Consider the following 17,273-nt stretch of genomic DNA (forward strand, 5'->3'; position numbering starts at 1 on the left):
TCTCAGTTGTTTCAGGTGTTTTCTCCTGACGCAAATACGACAGAAGTATTAACAAAATTGTCCTACGTTATACCATCAATGTTTCTATTTTTCGCATATTTTTATCTTGGACAAAAATTAATCGATCACAGCAACAACGTATTTTTAACAATGTACGTATTATCATTTTTATATCGAACGAATTGAATATAAGTTTTCAAGATTGTCTATAAGATCTTTCGATACGTTCGATCATCAATTTACCCTGCAATTGCAATCATTTTCATCGATAATTTTAATACAATTGTTTACCTTTAATATTAATTTAATTTTGATTTTAATCCTTTTTTTTGTTTTTAATAATTCTATCAATGCCGTGCAGTAATAATTTTATTGAATTAATTTGATAATAAATTATGAGGGGAGAGTGTCTCGAGTTAACGAAATTGATCATTAAGAATGATACTTTTCAATTTTTTTATTCACGAGTTTAATCGCTGATTAAAATGTTATCGAAATGTTGTGATAACGTTTGGGTAATGTATAAGAAAAAATTAAGTTCGTGATAGAGCAATCCAAATAGAATTTTTTGCCATTGATTCTATTACTGCATGTTTATCGATATCACAAAATTGATTTCATCAATTTGTTGCATTTCACAACTACGTAGAATTGTTGAATATTGATCGAAACGATGATTTCCATCGATAGCATAAATATTTAACACTAATCGTACCAAATCCGATCAAATAATCGATTGAAAATTTACTTACGAATTTATACTATTTTACTAATACTATTTATAGTACTATTATTATATTTATACTATTTTTTCTATTATTTGTTCCGTTTCATCATCAACTATCCGTAAATCCTCAAAATTCTCTGATTAATCAATTTCTCAGCTTTGATTATTCTTTTTCTTTTTTTACTAACTTTTATTTTTACTAAAAAAAAAAGAAAAAAAATCCATCACTTGTTTTGTTTACCATAGTCGGTCATTTGAGAAATTTTTTATCACTTTCTAAATTTTTTTACTTGGTATCTTATCTTTGAACTTAAGTATAGTACAAGTATAGATAGTTGCGTATATCCTAATACGATTTTGCTTTAATTTCATATGTAATAAACAAATTTATTGAGAATAATCAAAATAGTTACAAACCCTATACGAATTTGATTATTGATGAGCAATTATTTCCTACAGAAGTAAAATGAAAATTTATATACTTACGAAGTATAAGTATAAGTATAAGTAAGCCTGATAAATTTGGTATCAAGTTTTAATTAGTATCGAATATTCACCAATGGTAAATACATTATTAAAAGTTTTCTATATTTGAGAAAAGAAGAATCCCGACTGTCGTCGAGACAATTCGATGAATTTGTAGTTTTCAAAACAAATTGAGCCATTTACTGAGTGTTTGAAAAATATGACGACAACTTTTTCACGAGTGTATCACCGCTGACAAAATTATTAACAAAACGAACAATTGTATTCGAGACTATTAAGAATAATAAAAGAGAATTGTTCGAATTAGCAAAATCGGTGAAAGACGAATTGGAAAGTTACTCAACAGTATTTTACAAAACAAATAATTATACTCTAACAATTTATAAATCTAAATTAGCTAAAAGAATTACAATACCAAGTTCAAAATATAAAAGAATAAAAATCAATAACACTGACAAAAAGCGAATATTATAATAATGAAACAGTTGTATATTATAACAAAATCAAATTCGTTGTCGATGTTACCGATTAAATGGCAAGAAAGTACAGCGTCGAATCGAAATTTTATAAATGATCTGTACAAGTTTCTTTCAACATACTTGATTTGATTGGTATAAATGTATGAATTCTTTATAAAGAAACAAATGGACAAAATATATTTAGATAAGAATTTCTACTACGAATAATAGATGAACTAGCCGAGGAATATCACGAATTTTTTCGAGAAGAAAAAGAAAACTTAAAAGGAACATCAAGCCGATATAATGTTTCATATTCGCGAAAAACATGCCAGATACGATTGTGCAAAGAAAACGAAACAATTAAGTCTTGTATACTTATAGTAAAAAATAGATTTGTGGGAAATGTACGAAGAAGAATCCTTATCATTTGCAAAAAAAATGTTATGAAATAAATTAAAATCATTATTCATTTATCTCTAAGTAAATATTGCTCCTTGCTCCTATGATCATTTTCTGTTTATGTTATTTATGATATATATATATATATATAAAAATGAAAATATATGAATAATTATTTTATTATTATTTACAAATTACAAGTTACGTTGTAAACGTTACTTCTTACAATAAATTGACAATACCAGTCGAAAGAAACAATATTTATTATATAAAATTTGTACACCGATTAAATGACCGGTTATGGTCATTATATATGAATAAGTATATAAATAAGTATATAAAAATAATATAAATATAAATAAGTGTATATATATATATAAGTATATAACAATTGGTACGGTTAATGTTAATTAATTACGATAAACGTATAAAATATTATTTGGTATTAGATGTTTCGTAAAAAAAAAGAAAAAAAAAAAAGCAAAATTTATCACTTTTATATTTCATGATAAAATTACATGAACGACATGAATTTGAGAATCAGCTGGTTAATATTTTCTATTATTTGATCAATCACCTTGAAATTAGGTAAATTGTTTAAGTTAATGAATTTTTTTTTTAGCTGTCAAATCCCATTTTATTCGCTATCATTGAAATCGCAAAAAATATTGCTTTTCTTTATTATGGAGACCATGAGGATACGGAATTTGTCCTTGAAGGGGGTGATAGTGATATGTCATTCTACGTTTTCCGCGGTAAAATATTTTCTTTTATGAATTTAATGACAAGTGCTATGAAATGTTTTATACTAATGAAAATCTTTCTTATTAGCTCCTGCAGAAGTCGTTTTCTTTCGCTATGATGTTCTATAATTTGCAGTGAACTTTATCGGACAAAATACCCTAATAATTGATGATTACGTCGTATCAAGGAAGTACAGCATGATAGTATAATAAAATTGTTACACTCTTTGATTCATAAAACTGATTATATGAATGAATCTTTTTTCATAAAAAAATAATTTCACATTTCTCTTCGATATTTTAGTTGTTATCTTTTGTGAATAGTAAAATAAAAAATTGGGATCTTCTTATTATAAAACAATAACGAAGTATATCAATACTTATTACTGAATATTTTTATAAAACACTGTGTGTGTGTATATGTGTGTGTATGTGTAAATACATCATGTATATTTGAAAATATTAATATAAATATCTCGGTATCATACAAATTTTTCAGTAAAACAATAAACAGATTGGTTCAAAGGAAAAATATTAACATCTTATACACACATTACTTGTTAGATATTTTCAAGATTTTCCAAGACTCAACTTACTTTTACGAACAAGAAAGCTGTGCTACACGCTACACATTACTGTTCTATAAAAAAGAAAGAAAAAAAAAAAAAGAAAATATACGATCAACCAATTTTTTTTATAAGATTATGTCTTAAAAACATATTTCGATGATATAGACACTGTCTTTCAATTCATTTATATCATCAATAAATATATTTTGTATAAATAGATCCTTTTTTAAAACAATATTAGAAAATGTAATATTAAATAAATAACAATTTTCAAGAGAGTGCAATTTTCTCTTGAACATATTTACCAGCAAACAAAAAATTACCAAGTCATTCAAGCGGCCTGTTGTAAGTGCTTTACCCAGTACGTATGTTAGGCTTAAAGCAACGACGAATTATTTCGACAAGTATTAACATCGGAACGATTATTTTTAGGCACTTGTTGAGATGACAAATGATACGAATATAACACTGATCTGTCAACAACTTATTCGGGTTATTGTTTGATGAAGTGGATAATAGGTCCGTCATGATCGAAAAACAAAAATAAAATGCGGTCGCAGTTGATGATAATAAGGGGTGAGTTCGCAACGTGCATGCATTTGGGGAGAAGGGATCAATTACTTTACAAAGTAAGGATAGATATGAGAAAATTGTCGGAAAGGGATGTAAGCGTTAGTTTTCACATTTTTCAAGAAAGATTAATAATATTATATTTATTTTTCATTTGCCAGACATTATCAAGCATATTTCGAATTATTCAATTATCTTAGAATAATAGAAAATTATGATTTCAGTTCCAGAGTTATATTCTACGAAAATAAACAAAGAACTTTTTCAACGAACAATTTCTTATTACACTGCATCTTACAAAGATATTTTGATAGAGAAACACAGATACTGTCTATCTGTTCTTTCGTACAATGCACCTATATTATGTACAAACAGATTGTTGTCAAGTGAACATTAGAGAACGTACCTTTAAATAAATAATAACTTGGGAGAGATTGCAATTTTGTCCGCAGCATGTCTACCAGAAAACAAAAAATTATCAAGTCATTCAAGCGACCTGTTTTAAGTGCTCCACCCTGTATGTATGTTAGGCTTAAAGCAACGACGAATTATTTCGACAAGTGTTAACATCGGAACGATTATTTTTAGGCACTTGCTGAGATGACAAATGATACGAATATAACACTGACCCGTCAACAACTTATTCGGATTCTTGTTTGCTGAAGTGAGTGACAGGTCCGTCATGTGCGAGAGACGCAGGTGAACTGTGGTCGAACGTGACGGTAAGAAGGGGTGAGTTCGCAACGCGCATGCGCTAGGGGAGAAGGGATGAAGTACTGTACAAAATAAGGAAGGGTATAAGATAATGATGTAATTGTCGGAAAGGGATGCAGGTGTTTAATTGCGTGTAATTTGTCGACCAAATGGGGGAGAAAGTTATACAACTTGAGAGAAGTTTTACCGTAAGTATTGATTTCAATAGAATTCTTAGCATTCCCTCTAATAGAATTATTTAGTGGTTACTAGAAGAAGTATAATTAAAATATTTAATGAACTTATGGGAACTAAGGGGGTTGAAGTCAATCGACGTTAGGAAATCACAACAGACAGCATTATGCCTTCGACGGAGGAAGATTATATCGAGAACGAGTACTATACTCACAATCGACGCTTATTTCGATTGATAGGCTTATGGGAGTATCAGAGATCGTCTAAGAAATTGATTTATGTTTGTTTCGTTAATCTTATAATAATCATTTCCCTATTTGAACAAGTAAGTGTCCTTTCTTTCATTTACGTTTAAATAGTTATAATAATGTTTCTAGGAATAAAATAAATTTTTTAATATTGTCTACATTATGCAAGTGTGATGTTCCATTTATTAAATATGAATAATACAAAAGTGTTTTCTTATATCAGATTTATGTGATCTTCACGTCAGAAAAAAAATTAAGTTTATACACGAAATTACTGGAAACAATCCTACCTACAATAGGCGCCGTATCATGCTACTACAATCTAATATCGAATGCTGCTATTGTTCGTAATTCGTTAGAAACTTTGAGTTTCTTTTTAATTTATCCAAATATAAACGAAACACGCTTCTGTCGTTATAACGATCGACTTAATACCTACGTACGTACAAATTTCAGATGAAGAAAATTTTTTATCGTATCAATTACGATTGGAACGAACTTGCGAACAAACGAGAATTAATAATACTGAAAAATTATGCTACATTAAGCAGAAAGTGTACCGTTGCAATGATAAGTACGTGAAATATCATATCGTCGTTGTAACAACGAGCGTTATATAATTATATATTCGTTTTTTCATAATTTCAGTCAGCTTTTATGTGTACGCTGGATTTATGATATTTACACCATTTCTATGTATCATTCGATACCTTTTAGGTTCAATAAGCTACACTGAATTAGTTTTGCCCATTAGTATTGACTTTTTTATGAAAAATCATTTGACTTACTATTTTGGTTTTTGGCATCAATGTATAATGATAATCATTATATGTACGGTAATAATTGCGAATTATTCGATGTTTATTGGAACCATATTTCATTGTTGTGCACTGTTTAATGTCGTTATGTAAGTAAACGATGAAAATGATTATTATACGAAATCTAAAAGCTTTCAACAGCGAATGAGCAATTCGAAATATTTTTGATCTCTCACAGATGGAAGATAAATGAAAGATTCAAAGAAAACCGAAATAATTGTCACTGCAACAGCGAGAATATTAATTTATCAGAGGAAAACGAATGGATAGTCGATGTCATAAAATTTTATAAAACCGTTATTGAGTTTGTATAGCATTCTAATAATCTGCCTGTTAATTATTTATATAATTTGCACTGAAAAATATTATAATAATATAATAATTCACATTTTGTTCTCTTTTGATTTGTCACAAGATTTGTAGATTTGATAAAATTGTTTTATGAAGCAACTAATATGCTCGAAGCATTTCTGGCCTTGGTTATCATCATGGTAAATTATTATTACGTAAGTAAAATTCTTGGTAAATAAGGACAGAAATGAAAAATTTGTTAAATAACAATGTAAACTTTTTCATATAAAAGATGATAAAATTTAAAAATAACAATTTTCAAGAAGATACAAATAAATCGAAATGTCCAAAGAAAATTTTCTCTTCAGTCATTTCAGATACTTTCGACGAATATAAGCAACACAGAAGGACTGACGAAATTGTCCTACGTTATTGGAAGTATGTCCGTAATCTTTGCTTACTTTTATTTCGGACAAAAATTAATAGATCACAGCAACAACGTATTCTTAACAATGTAAATATTTTCATCGAATTCCTAGTGCTTAATTTCGTGCGTTTTTCATATCGTATTTAATATATTTCCAAAAAATTGGAGATTATATCACTGAATGGTATTTGTTTATCTATACGTCCTGAATCTATGATAATACATTATTAATTTAAATAAAAAAATGAGAGAAGGTCGAGTTAACGTAAATGAGCATTAGCGACGAAATTTTTCCTGTATGAGTTTAATCGCTGGCTCGAAAGCTATCGTGCAACATTTGCCTGGTGTATCGGAGAAGATTGTTATCGATAGAGCAATCCAAAAATAATTTTCTCCTACAGATTCTGTATATCGATACCTCCAAATTGATAACAACGGAGTTTCGTTTCACAAATACGCGGAACTGCGAATCTTGCTGGAATATCAGATCGCATAAAAAACCAACGTCGTTCAATAAACGATGGTCAACATATAATAGATTATTTGGTATTAAGTGTTTTACAAAAAAGAAAGACGATATCTGTCGTTTTCGTATTGTATGAAATCGCACGAACTTTGAATTAGTAACATTATTTATAATCCGACGAATACTCACGTATATATGTACTATATGAGATTAATGAATTCTTCCAGTTGCCAAATTCCGTTTTATTCGGTATCATTGAAAACGCAAAAAATAATACTATTTTTCACAATGAGGAGCATGGGGATATGCAATTTATCATGGGAGGGAGCAATAATAGTTTCTCATAACTTATTTAGTGTGGTAAATGATTTTCTTCAGATAGATGTATGTCACGAGTTTCATTAAACGTTTTATACTGATTAAAATCTTTTTTAATAGTTCATACAGAAGTCACTGTCTTTCGCTATGGTATTCCATAATTTGCAATAACTTGATACGGAAAAAATATCACTCGATATCTAATCATTCATTATGTAGTGTTGTAGGAGTACAATAAAATCTTTAATAATTTGTCATTGAAACCCATATCAATAAATTTTTCTTTTAAATGAATGTATTTCAATTATTCTCGGTGTCGTTAATATTTTTTACGAAAAGAAATCTATATCTTCGATAGCATATTTATTCATAAATGAATGAATTTTTATAAATCATTTGGTAAAAATATGAATTGTTTTAATAAAATTTCACGTAACTATGTTTGTGCAATAAGTTACTTCATGCGATTAATGAAATACAAAAACAATAATTATTGAAAACTTTCGCATATATGTGTTTGTGTAAATCTGTGGGGCTACGTGCTTCAAGTGTATCATCATTTAAAAATTGAAGTGTAAATATTTTGACAACAAACGACACTCGAGAAAAAATATGGAATAGAATATTTTCACATTTTTAATGAAAATACATTAATATTTCATTTATTTTTCATATACCATATAACTTATTTGAAATGAATATATTTTCCATTATTTTGACCAATTCTCATATATTTTGTATAAATAGATTATCTCTTGAATACATATTAGAGAATATTAAATAAATATTTTAAATAAATAACAATTCATATGCATAAGGCTGCAGTTTTCTTTTAATCATTTTTAACAAATTTATCAAAAAATTATCAAGTCATTCCAGAGATCTCTTGTAAATACCTCACCCTGTACATTTGCTAGACTTAAAGAAACGACGAATCATTTAGACACGTATTAATATCGGAAAGATGTTCATGCTGAGATAGCAACTGATATAAAAGAAACACTGAAAAACATGTCAAGAACTTATTTTGACACTCCTTTGATCAAGTACACGAGAGGACAGGCTTGTTCGAGACACAAAAGTAAATTGCGGCCATATGTGACGATAAGAAGGGGTGAGTTTGCACAGCACATATGTTTGGGGAGATGGGATATAGTACTGTCCAAAATAAAAAATGGTACAAGAAAATGATGCAATTGTCGGAAAGGGATACAAGCGTTTAATTTTCACATTTCTAAAGAAAAATTATTAATACTTTATATATTTTTCATTCGCTGAACCTTTTAAAATTATTCAATTTTCTTTTTTCGAATAGAAAATTATCACTTGTACTCCAGAGTTATACTCTACGAGGATAAACGAGAAACTTTCGCATTCAGCAACTTTATATTATACTTAATCTTAAAAAGACATTTTGATAGAAAAACATGGATACCGTCTTTCTATTATTTTATCCAGTGCATCTATATTATGTACAAATATATTGTTGTGAAATGAAAATTAGACAACGCATCTTTAAATTAATAATAACTTGCGAGGGAGTGCAATTTTGACTTAAGCATCTCTACCAATTCATTCAAGCGACCTGTTGTAAGTGCCTTACCCTGAATATATGTTAGGCTTAAAGCAACGACGAATTATTTCGACAAGTATTAATATCGGAATGATTATTTTTAGACATTTGTTAAGATGACAAATGATACGAATATAACACTGATCTGTCAACAACTTATTCGAATTATTGCTTGATGAAGTGGATAATAGGTCCCTCATGATCGAAAAACAAGAATAAAATGCGGCCGCAGTTGATGATAATAATGGGCGAGTTCGCAACGTGCATGCATTTGGGGAGAAGGGATGAATTTCTTTACAAAGTAAGGATAGATATGAGAAAATTGTCGGAAAGGGATGTAAGCGTTAATTTTCACATTTTTCAAGAAAGATTAATAATATTATATTTATTTTTCATTTGTCAGACATTATCAAGCATATTTCGAATTATTCAATTATCTTAGAATAAGAGAAAATTATGATTTCAGTTCCAGAGTTATATTCTACGAAAATAAACAAAGAACTTTTTCAACGAACAATTTCTTATTACACTGCATCTTACAAAGATATTTTGATAGAGAAACACAGATACTGTCTATCTGTTCTTTCGTACAATGCACCTATATTATGTACAAACAGATTGTTGTCAAGTGAACATTAGAGAACGTACCTTTAAATAAATAATAACATGGGAGAGATTGCAATTGTGTCCGTAGCATGTCTACCAGAAAACAAAAAATTATCAAGTCATTCAAGCGACCTGTTGTAAGTGCTCCACCCTGTACGTATGTTAGGCTTAAAGCAACGACGAATTATTTCGACAAGTATGAACATCGGAACGATTATTTTTAGGCACTTGTTGAGATGACAAATGATACGAATATAACACTGACCTGTCAACAATTTATTCGGATTCTTGTTTGCTGAAGTGAGTGACAGGGCCGTCTTGTGCGAGAGACGCAGGTAAACTGCGATCGAAGATGACGGTAAGAAGGGTAGAGTTCGTAATGCGCATGCGCTAGGAAAGAAGGCGGTAAAGTATTTGGCAATTTGAAACAACGAAATAATTGTAAGTATGGAATAAATTGTTTATCGTAATTGTAGGTATGGGATATATTGTTTAATCGTATTTATAATTCTCCAAAAGAAATTTTTTTGGATATTGTTTATAGTATTTCCAATTGTTTTTTTTTCTCGAATTCTGTAAAACAAATTTCGATCACTGTTTTAACAATCCAGTTATTATACGATTCGTTCACTTTCCAAATCGATTAACTTCATCAAACAAAATGTGAAAAAATCTGGTAAAATAATATTAATTTTCTTTATGAAATTTTCTTTAAAATGTAAGTTCGAATAAATGTTGTGTAATGTAATTAAATGTTAGGTTTAATTTTTGTCTAACGATATAGATATATAAAGAGAATTGGATAGAATAGTCTTAGAATCATCGTTATTAATATTACAATTTTTGCGTGATCGAAGTAGTTAGTAGATTTTGATGAATGAAAAAAAAAAGAGTAACAACGATGAATTTAATCTTCAAACTCTGTCTTTTTTTTGTTTTGTTTTTTAATTAAGAAAAAATTTATTATCATATATAATTTTCATTAAAGATTTTTTACAAAAAATGAATAATAACTGTTCTGTCATCGTTAAAATTATTATTATTATCAGTTCGTTTAAATTGATTAATCGATAACATATATCGATTCTTTCTGACGTTTTTATAGTAATCATGTTTAATAGTGATAGAATAAATTTCAACAGGTCTTCATTTCTCTTATCACAATTCTACCTATTGGATATAACAATGATCTACGTTTTTCAAATTTAGTAATATTCTTTTTCTTACATTAAAGCTGTACATCACCTTTCGCTCGAAGCCTGTGCGACTTCAGCGACAGGTACGGACAAAATATGAACTACAAAGACGAGCGGGGAATGCTTCCCCCACCACGCGCCTATCATATCGGTTATAAGGTTGGTTGATTATTCCCCTCTCACGCGTATGTAACAATTAGTTTCGTGTAGGTTAGAGTAAATAATGTTAGTAGACTGTGAACTCACACTTTTCAGTCTCTCATATATATATCTTTTTTTTGATAATAGCGTGTATCTCGTAGTGATCATCCATGCTAAATACGACGTTGGTACGCATTCGTTTCACGATAAATGCATAGAAAATAATAAATGTAATTGACACATATAAGAATATAAATTTGCGACAAAAAATAAGATTTTGTCGAATGTTTTCTTAAAAATAATTAGTGAATACTTATATATTATATCGTTTTAATACAAATTGAAAAATGAGTTCATTTTCACGCTATCTTCGAAGTAGAAGTTCCAGCAATTTTTTTTTACGTGGTTTTCCTATAGGATTAGTCCACTGTATAGTACTTCAACTACTACTATTTATAACAATAATAATAATATAATGTAATATAATATAATAATAGCAAAAATATATTTAAATATAATTTATACATATCAAATACTATGAAAACAAATGTATTACGATCCTAAGGTAGTAAGACAAAGAGAAACGACACGAATGAAAAGAAAAATGTTTTGTATTTATTATCATAGATCGTTTGTATAGAACGTATCTATCGATGAGCAATCATGTATCGAAATTATCAAGGACACGATTTGTTGAGAATTCGTGCGATAAACCATTACATAAAATGACACATTTTTCTTTCTTTAAGTTATCATAAATTATCATCGTCATACGTGTCATGATGTACATATTATAAATATATTCTTCTATTTCTTCTTATTATTATTGTTTTTATTACTAGATTATTATATTACATATTATTATTATAATAATAGTAGTAGTAATAGTAATAATATGAACTGAACTTCTACAGAGGAAACCATAACAAAATAGAGTTGAGAGAAAAATTTCGTAGATAATGTGAAAACGAACTCGTGTTTTAACCTTTATTAAAAATAATATATAATATATGTGTGTTCGTTTATATTAATTTTGAAAAAATAATCGACAAATGTGTATACTTTATATGCACTTTTTCGTTTAAACCACTTTTCTACTCTATATCCACTTAATTTTGTTCACTTAAAACGTTGTATAATTTCCATTAACAATAATATATTCTAATATATTGGTTATTATAATTTTGATTTGGTAGAATTTGGGTTATATTATTTATAATTTGTTTATTGCATTAAATTATTTCGTTAATTGAAATATTTCTTAAAGTATTGCTTTATTACAATGCGATCAAGATCAATGCAAAAGATCAATGCTAAATTACATTGACATTTTTATTAATTATTAAACCTGTCCACTTAATTCTGTTCACGACTGTATGCATAAGAAATTAATTGTGAGGTAAGAAAAGAAAAAAAAAAAAAGAAAGATTATAAAAAATAGAGAAAAATTTTACGAGGTGGGCCAACAATCTTTGAATATAAAATATAAAAAGTCAATGACTCTTTTCGACGATAATTTAATTCGACTTTTCTTTACAGATTGTAAGATTGCCAGACAAGGACGTAAAAATGGACGCCGATGTACGATTTCAAAAACGTATCGTATGAATTTTATCGATAATCGTAATCATATCGTGACTTTTGACCCACCTAAAAACTTTTGACCTAGTTTTGGTACTTCCCAAAAAAAAAAACTTTTCGAATTTGATTTTGAAAAATTAAAGAAATTAAATTTCATGTTTAATCATTATCAATTTTTTAATCCTTCTGATCATAGATGTGATTTATTTTTCTCGTACGAATTAATTGTGTGTCTCTAGGTGTGTGTGTGTGTGTGTGTGTGTCTTTGTTTATAGAGTCATAAGAAAGATTTTCCGACTTTCTCATTCCCAGAGATCTTTTCACAGAGAATGGAAAATAAAGATTTTCTTTTGATCATATTTTCTCAAGGATACGCATAAACCATAATGGCATAAGTTGATTTCACCTTGTTTTTATTAATTACTTTCTCGACCGAGGCACATTACAGAATGTGTTCATTTAACTTAAGAGATTGTTGATAAAATAATGAAATTTGGGAAGATTAATAAAATCTCGATTTAATATATATATATATATATATATATATATATATATATATATCATTCGTAGAAATATAATATAATATATATATATATATATATATATATATATATATATTAAATCGAGATTTTATTAATCTTCCCAAATTTCATTATTTATATAATATATATATATAGATTATAAAATTAGAATAGAATTAATATTATAGAATTAATTATAGAAATAAATATATATAATAATATATATTATTTATAGAAAAAAGGTTTAGTAAGATCGAAATTTGAGGATGAAGATTTATAGATCAATTTGGTTATTTGTATTTAATATGTTCACGTGAATATTGATATGAATCTTAGAAGTATTATGTTAGTAATGATGGATTATAAAGATCAAAATTAAGATCTATATTGAAAAATCATATTTGAAAATGATCATAAACTGACATCGTGAAATATATATATATATATATATATATATATATATATATATATATGTATGTATGTATATATATATGTATAATATGTATATATATAAATATATACATGTGTGTGTATATATATATACACATACATAAATATGATAAAATATTACTTTAATAAAAATTAAAAAAATAAATCATTAAATGAATAAAAATCTATAATGAATAAAAAATCGATAATATTTTAAAAAATGAATGATAATATATAGATCATGAAGTAGATCAACCTGTTAATACTAATAAATATATATTCTAAATTATAAAAAAAAATTGTTTACAACCAAATAAAATAAAATATTAAAAATAAATATCAATATCTATTATTTGTAAATATATAATGATCCATAGATCATAAACTAGATTACTAGTTAAAACTGTAATAATGTTAAAAAAAAAAAAAAGAATAGAAAACTGAGTAGTTCTAAAATTAATATCAATCTCAATTACATTTAAGATCATTTCTTAATATACGACGATCTGTAGATCATAAATTGGATCGTCAAATCATATAATAGAGACTTATTATGATGATAAAAAAACAAAATAAGAAAGAATAAAAAATAAAAAATAAAAATTTATTAATAAATATAAAAATCAGTCATTCTTACGTATATGAAGATCTATAGATCATAAACTAGATCACGAGTTGATGATAATGAATATATAATGATGATATAAATAGAAAAATGAATAATATGAACAGTAATTATATAAAATCATTTAAAAAAAAAAAATGATTTATAGATCATTGATTAGATCATGAATTTAATAACAATAATATAAAATAATTTGTATTACGACGATTAAAAAAATGAATAAAAATATAAATAATTTATAAGTCGAACATATAGAATCATTTTTCAGATGAATTATGATCCATAGATCTGTGGATCGTGAAATATATGATAAAATACAAAAATTAAAAAAATGAATAATTAAATGAATAAAGATATATAATGAATAAAAAATCGATGACATAAGATTATTTAAAAATTGAATGATAATATATAGATCATGAACTAAATCATCATTTGATAATATTTATGGATTATGATAATGAAAGATAAAAAACAATAAAAAACGAACACTTTAAAAATCGATCATATTAGATCATTTTTCCAACAAATTATGATTTATGGATCATAATCTAGATCATCAGCTAATAACACTGATACATATAATGATCATAAAAAACGAGAATAAAAAAAAACAATTAATAATTAATAAATTAATGATACAAAATTATTATTCACATAAATGATGATCTATATATAGATCATCGAATAGATCATTACTTCATATTTTATATATATATATATATATATATATATATATATATATATATGCACACATTATATATTGAAAAAATAATTTTGTATCACTAACTTTAATTATCAATCTTTTTTTAAATCTCTCTTTTACAATCATTATATATTTCAGTGTTATTAATTGATGATCCAATCCAAGATCTACAGGTTCATAATTTGTCGAAAAAATGATCTTATATGATCGATTTTTAAACTACTTCTTCTCTTCTCTCTTTCTTTTTATCATGATAATACATAAACATTATCAAATAATATTCTTATCCACGATCTATAGATCGTCATTTATTTAAAAAATAATCTTATATCATATTTAATATATACATACATATTATATATGTATATATATATATAAAGGAAAGAATGATTATAAAACCGATTAGATAATTACGATTTAATGTTAGAACTGGATCGTAGAGTATATCGATTGATCTATGTAACTAGAAGATTTAGTTTGATAAATGATCGAGCGTGCTGACTTACCAAGCATCTTGCTTAGATCGGCGTTGTGAAGATCAGGATTCTCGTCGGCCAATTTCTTGCGCTCGACCTTTGCCCAGACCATGAAGGCGTTCATCGGACGACGTATCCGTTGTTCCTTCAGGCTACGTTGCGCTGTACTGCCAGGATGGCACATCTTCACTCCTGTGGGAATCGGTGAGATTCCTTGTTGATAATCTAAGGATGGTCCCGATGCTAACCAGGACATATCTTCCAAACGTTGCTGTGCCGGTCCGCTCAACATCCCTGGTATCTAAATGACGAATTAATTATTATTTCAATTGTTATTATTATTATTATTGTTATTGTTGTTGTTGTTGTTATTGTTATTTTTGTTATTATATGTTTATAAGAAAGAAAAAGAAAGAGGAAATATGCCTATAGAAAATATTCTATCTATTGAGAATTAATTATATTATTTTATATAAATTTTATTATTATTTTAATTGTTATTATTATTGTTGTTGTTGTTGTTGTTATTGTTATTTTTGTTATTATATGTTTATAAGAAAAAAAAAGAAAGAGGAAATATGCCTATAGAAAATATTCTATATATTGAGAACTAATTATATTATTTTATATAAATTTTATTATTATTTTAATATATTTTATTATTATTTTAATTGTTATTATTATTGTTGTTGTTGTTGTCGTTGTTGTTATTGTTATTTTTGTTATTATATGTTTCTAAGAAAAAACAAGAAAGAGGAAATATGCCTATAGAAAATATTCTATATATTGAGAATCAATTGAATTATTTTTAAATACGATTTTTTGCTTTTATTTAATTTCTTTACTTTTTTTGAGAAATTAAAATTAACAACAATGATTTTTAAAATACGATGATTAATTGTTTTCTTTTTCTTTTCAACATCATATATATATATATATATATATATATATATATATATATATATATAAGATATATATATATATAATATATATATAGAAATATATATATAAGAAATATATAATATTCTATTATTATAATATTGTATTATAATATTATTCTTATTATTATTTGTCTTAAACCATTTTATACCATATCAATTTCACAATTCAAACGTATCAAATAGAACCTAAAGCTCAATATTCAATTACCTTTAACGTAATAACAAATCCGTCTTTATAGCAATATCGATTATATTTCTCAAACGATAACAATAATAATAAATAGTCAAATCTAATAACAATAATAATCGATATAAATCGCTTTCTAGAAAGAAACTATATGCGTAGGAGTAAGGTGCATATAGGGTGGGCCAAAAGTCGATTAGAAGTTCGATCAAAAGTTTTTAGATATATTTAAAACTCGATTATTCCTATTTGAGACGAAGTTGGATTCATTTTTCGAGTGAATTATGAAACCACTTGTTAAATTTATAATATTACAAATTCTAATCACTATTCCAATCGGTCGCGTTAAACGTTAAATTAATATTTAAAATCATTTAGTAAAATATGGTTCACCCAATGACTTTTGACCCATCCTGTAGATCTGTTGTTTCAAAAAAAAAAAAAGTAGAAAAATAAAAAAAGAAAGAACAAATATGAATACGACAAATGTACAAACAAGACGCATATAAGATGATCCAAAAGTCATTAAACGAATCAAAAGTTTCTAAATCTATTTAAAATTCGATTATGTGCATTCGATACGAGTTAGGTTAATTCTTCGAACATATTATGAAAGTACCTACTCAATTTGTAATATTACAAATTCTAATCGTTACTTTAATCGATCGAGTTAACAATTTAATTAATATTTAATATCACTTAATAAAATTTGACTCAACCAATGACTTTTGGTTCGTTCTGTATAGATATGTTGTTTGTGAAAAGAAGAAACAAAAGAACAGAAAGAAAAACAAAAGAATAAGGAAATATGGCGTTGAATCAAGATGGCGTCTTCGTTTAACTATAAATACGCAAACGCATAGATATAAAGTGACGTTTAACT

The 17,273-nt window shown here is 26.6% G+C and overlaps 1 protein-coding gene across 2 annotated transcripts in view; it reads right to left on the reverse strand.

Annotated features, from left to right (window-relative positions):
• The window catches only part of LOC127072451 (putative transcription factor SOX-15), a 141,358-nt gene that overhangs the window by 78,568 nt on the left and 45,517 nt on the right, over positions 1–17,273 (reverse strand). For both annotated transcript variants that reach the window (XM_051012887.1, XM_051012888.1), the window contains one exon: positions 15,296–15,566. In XM_051012887.1, the coding sequence (XP_050868844.1) occupies positions 15,296–15,566 (271 nt within the window). The remainder of the gene's footprint in view (positions 1–15,295; positions 15,567–17,273) is intronic.

Source organism: Vespula vulgaris, chromosome 25, assembly GCF_905475345.1.
Source record: "Vespula vulgaris chromosome 25, iyVesVulg1.1, whole genome shotgun sequence".
In the NCBI taxonomy this organism is placed as follows: domain Eukaryota; kingdom Metazoa; phylum Arthropoda; class Insecta; order Hymenoptera; family Vespidae; genus Vespula; species Vespula vulgaris.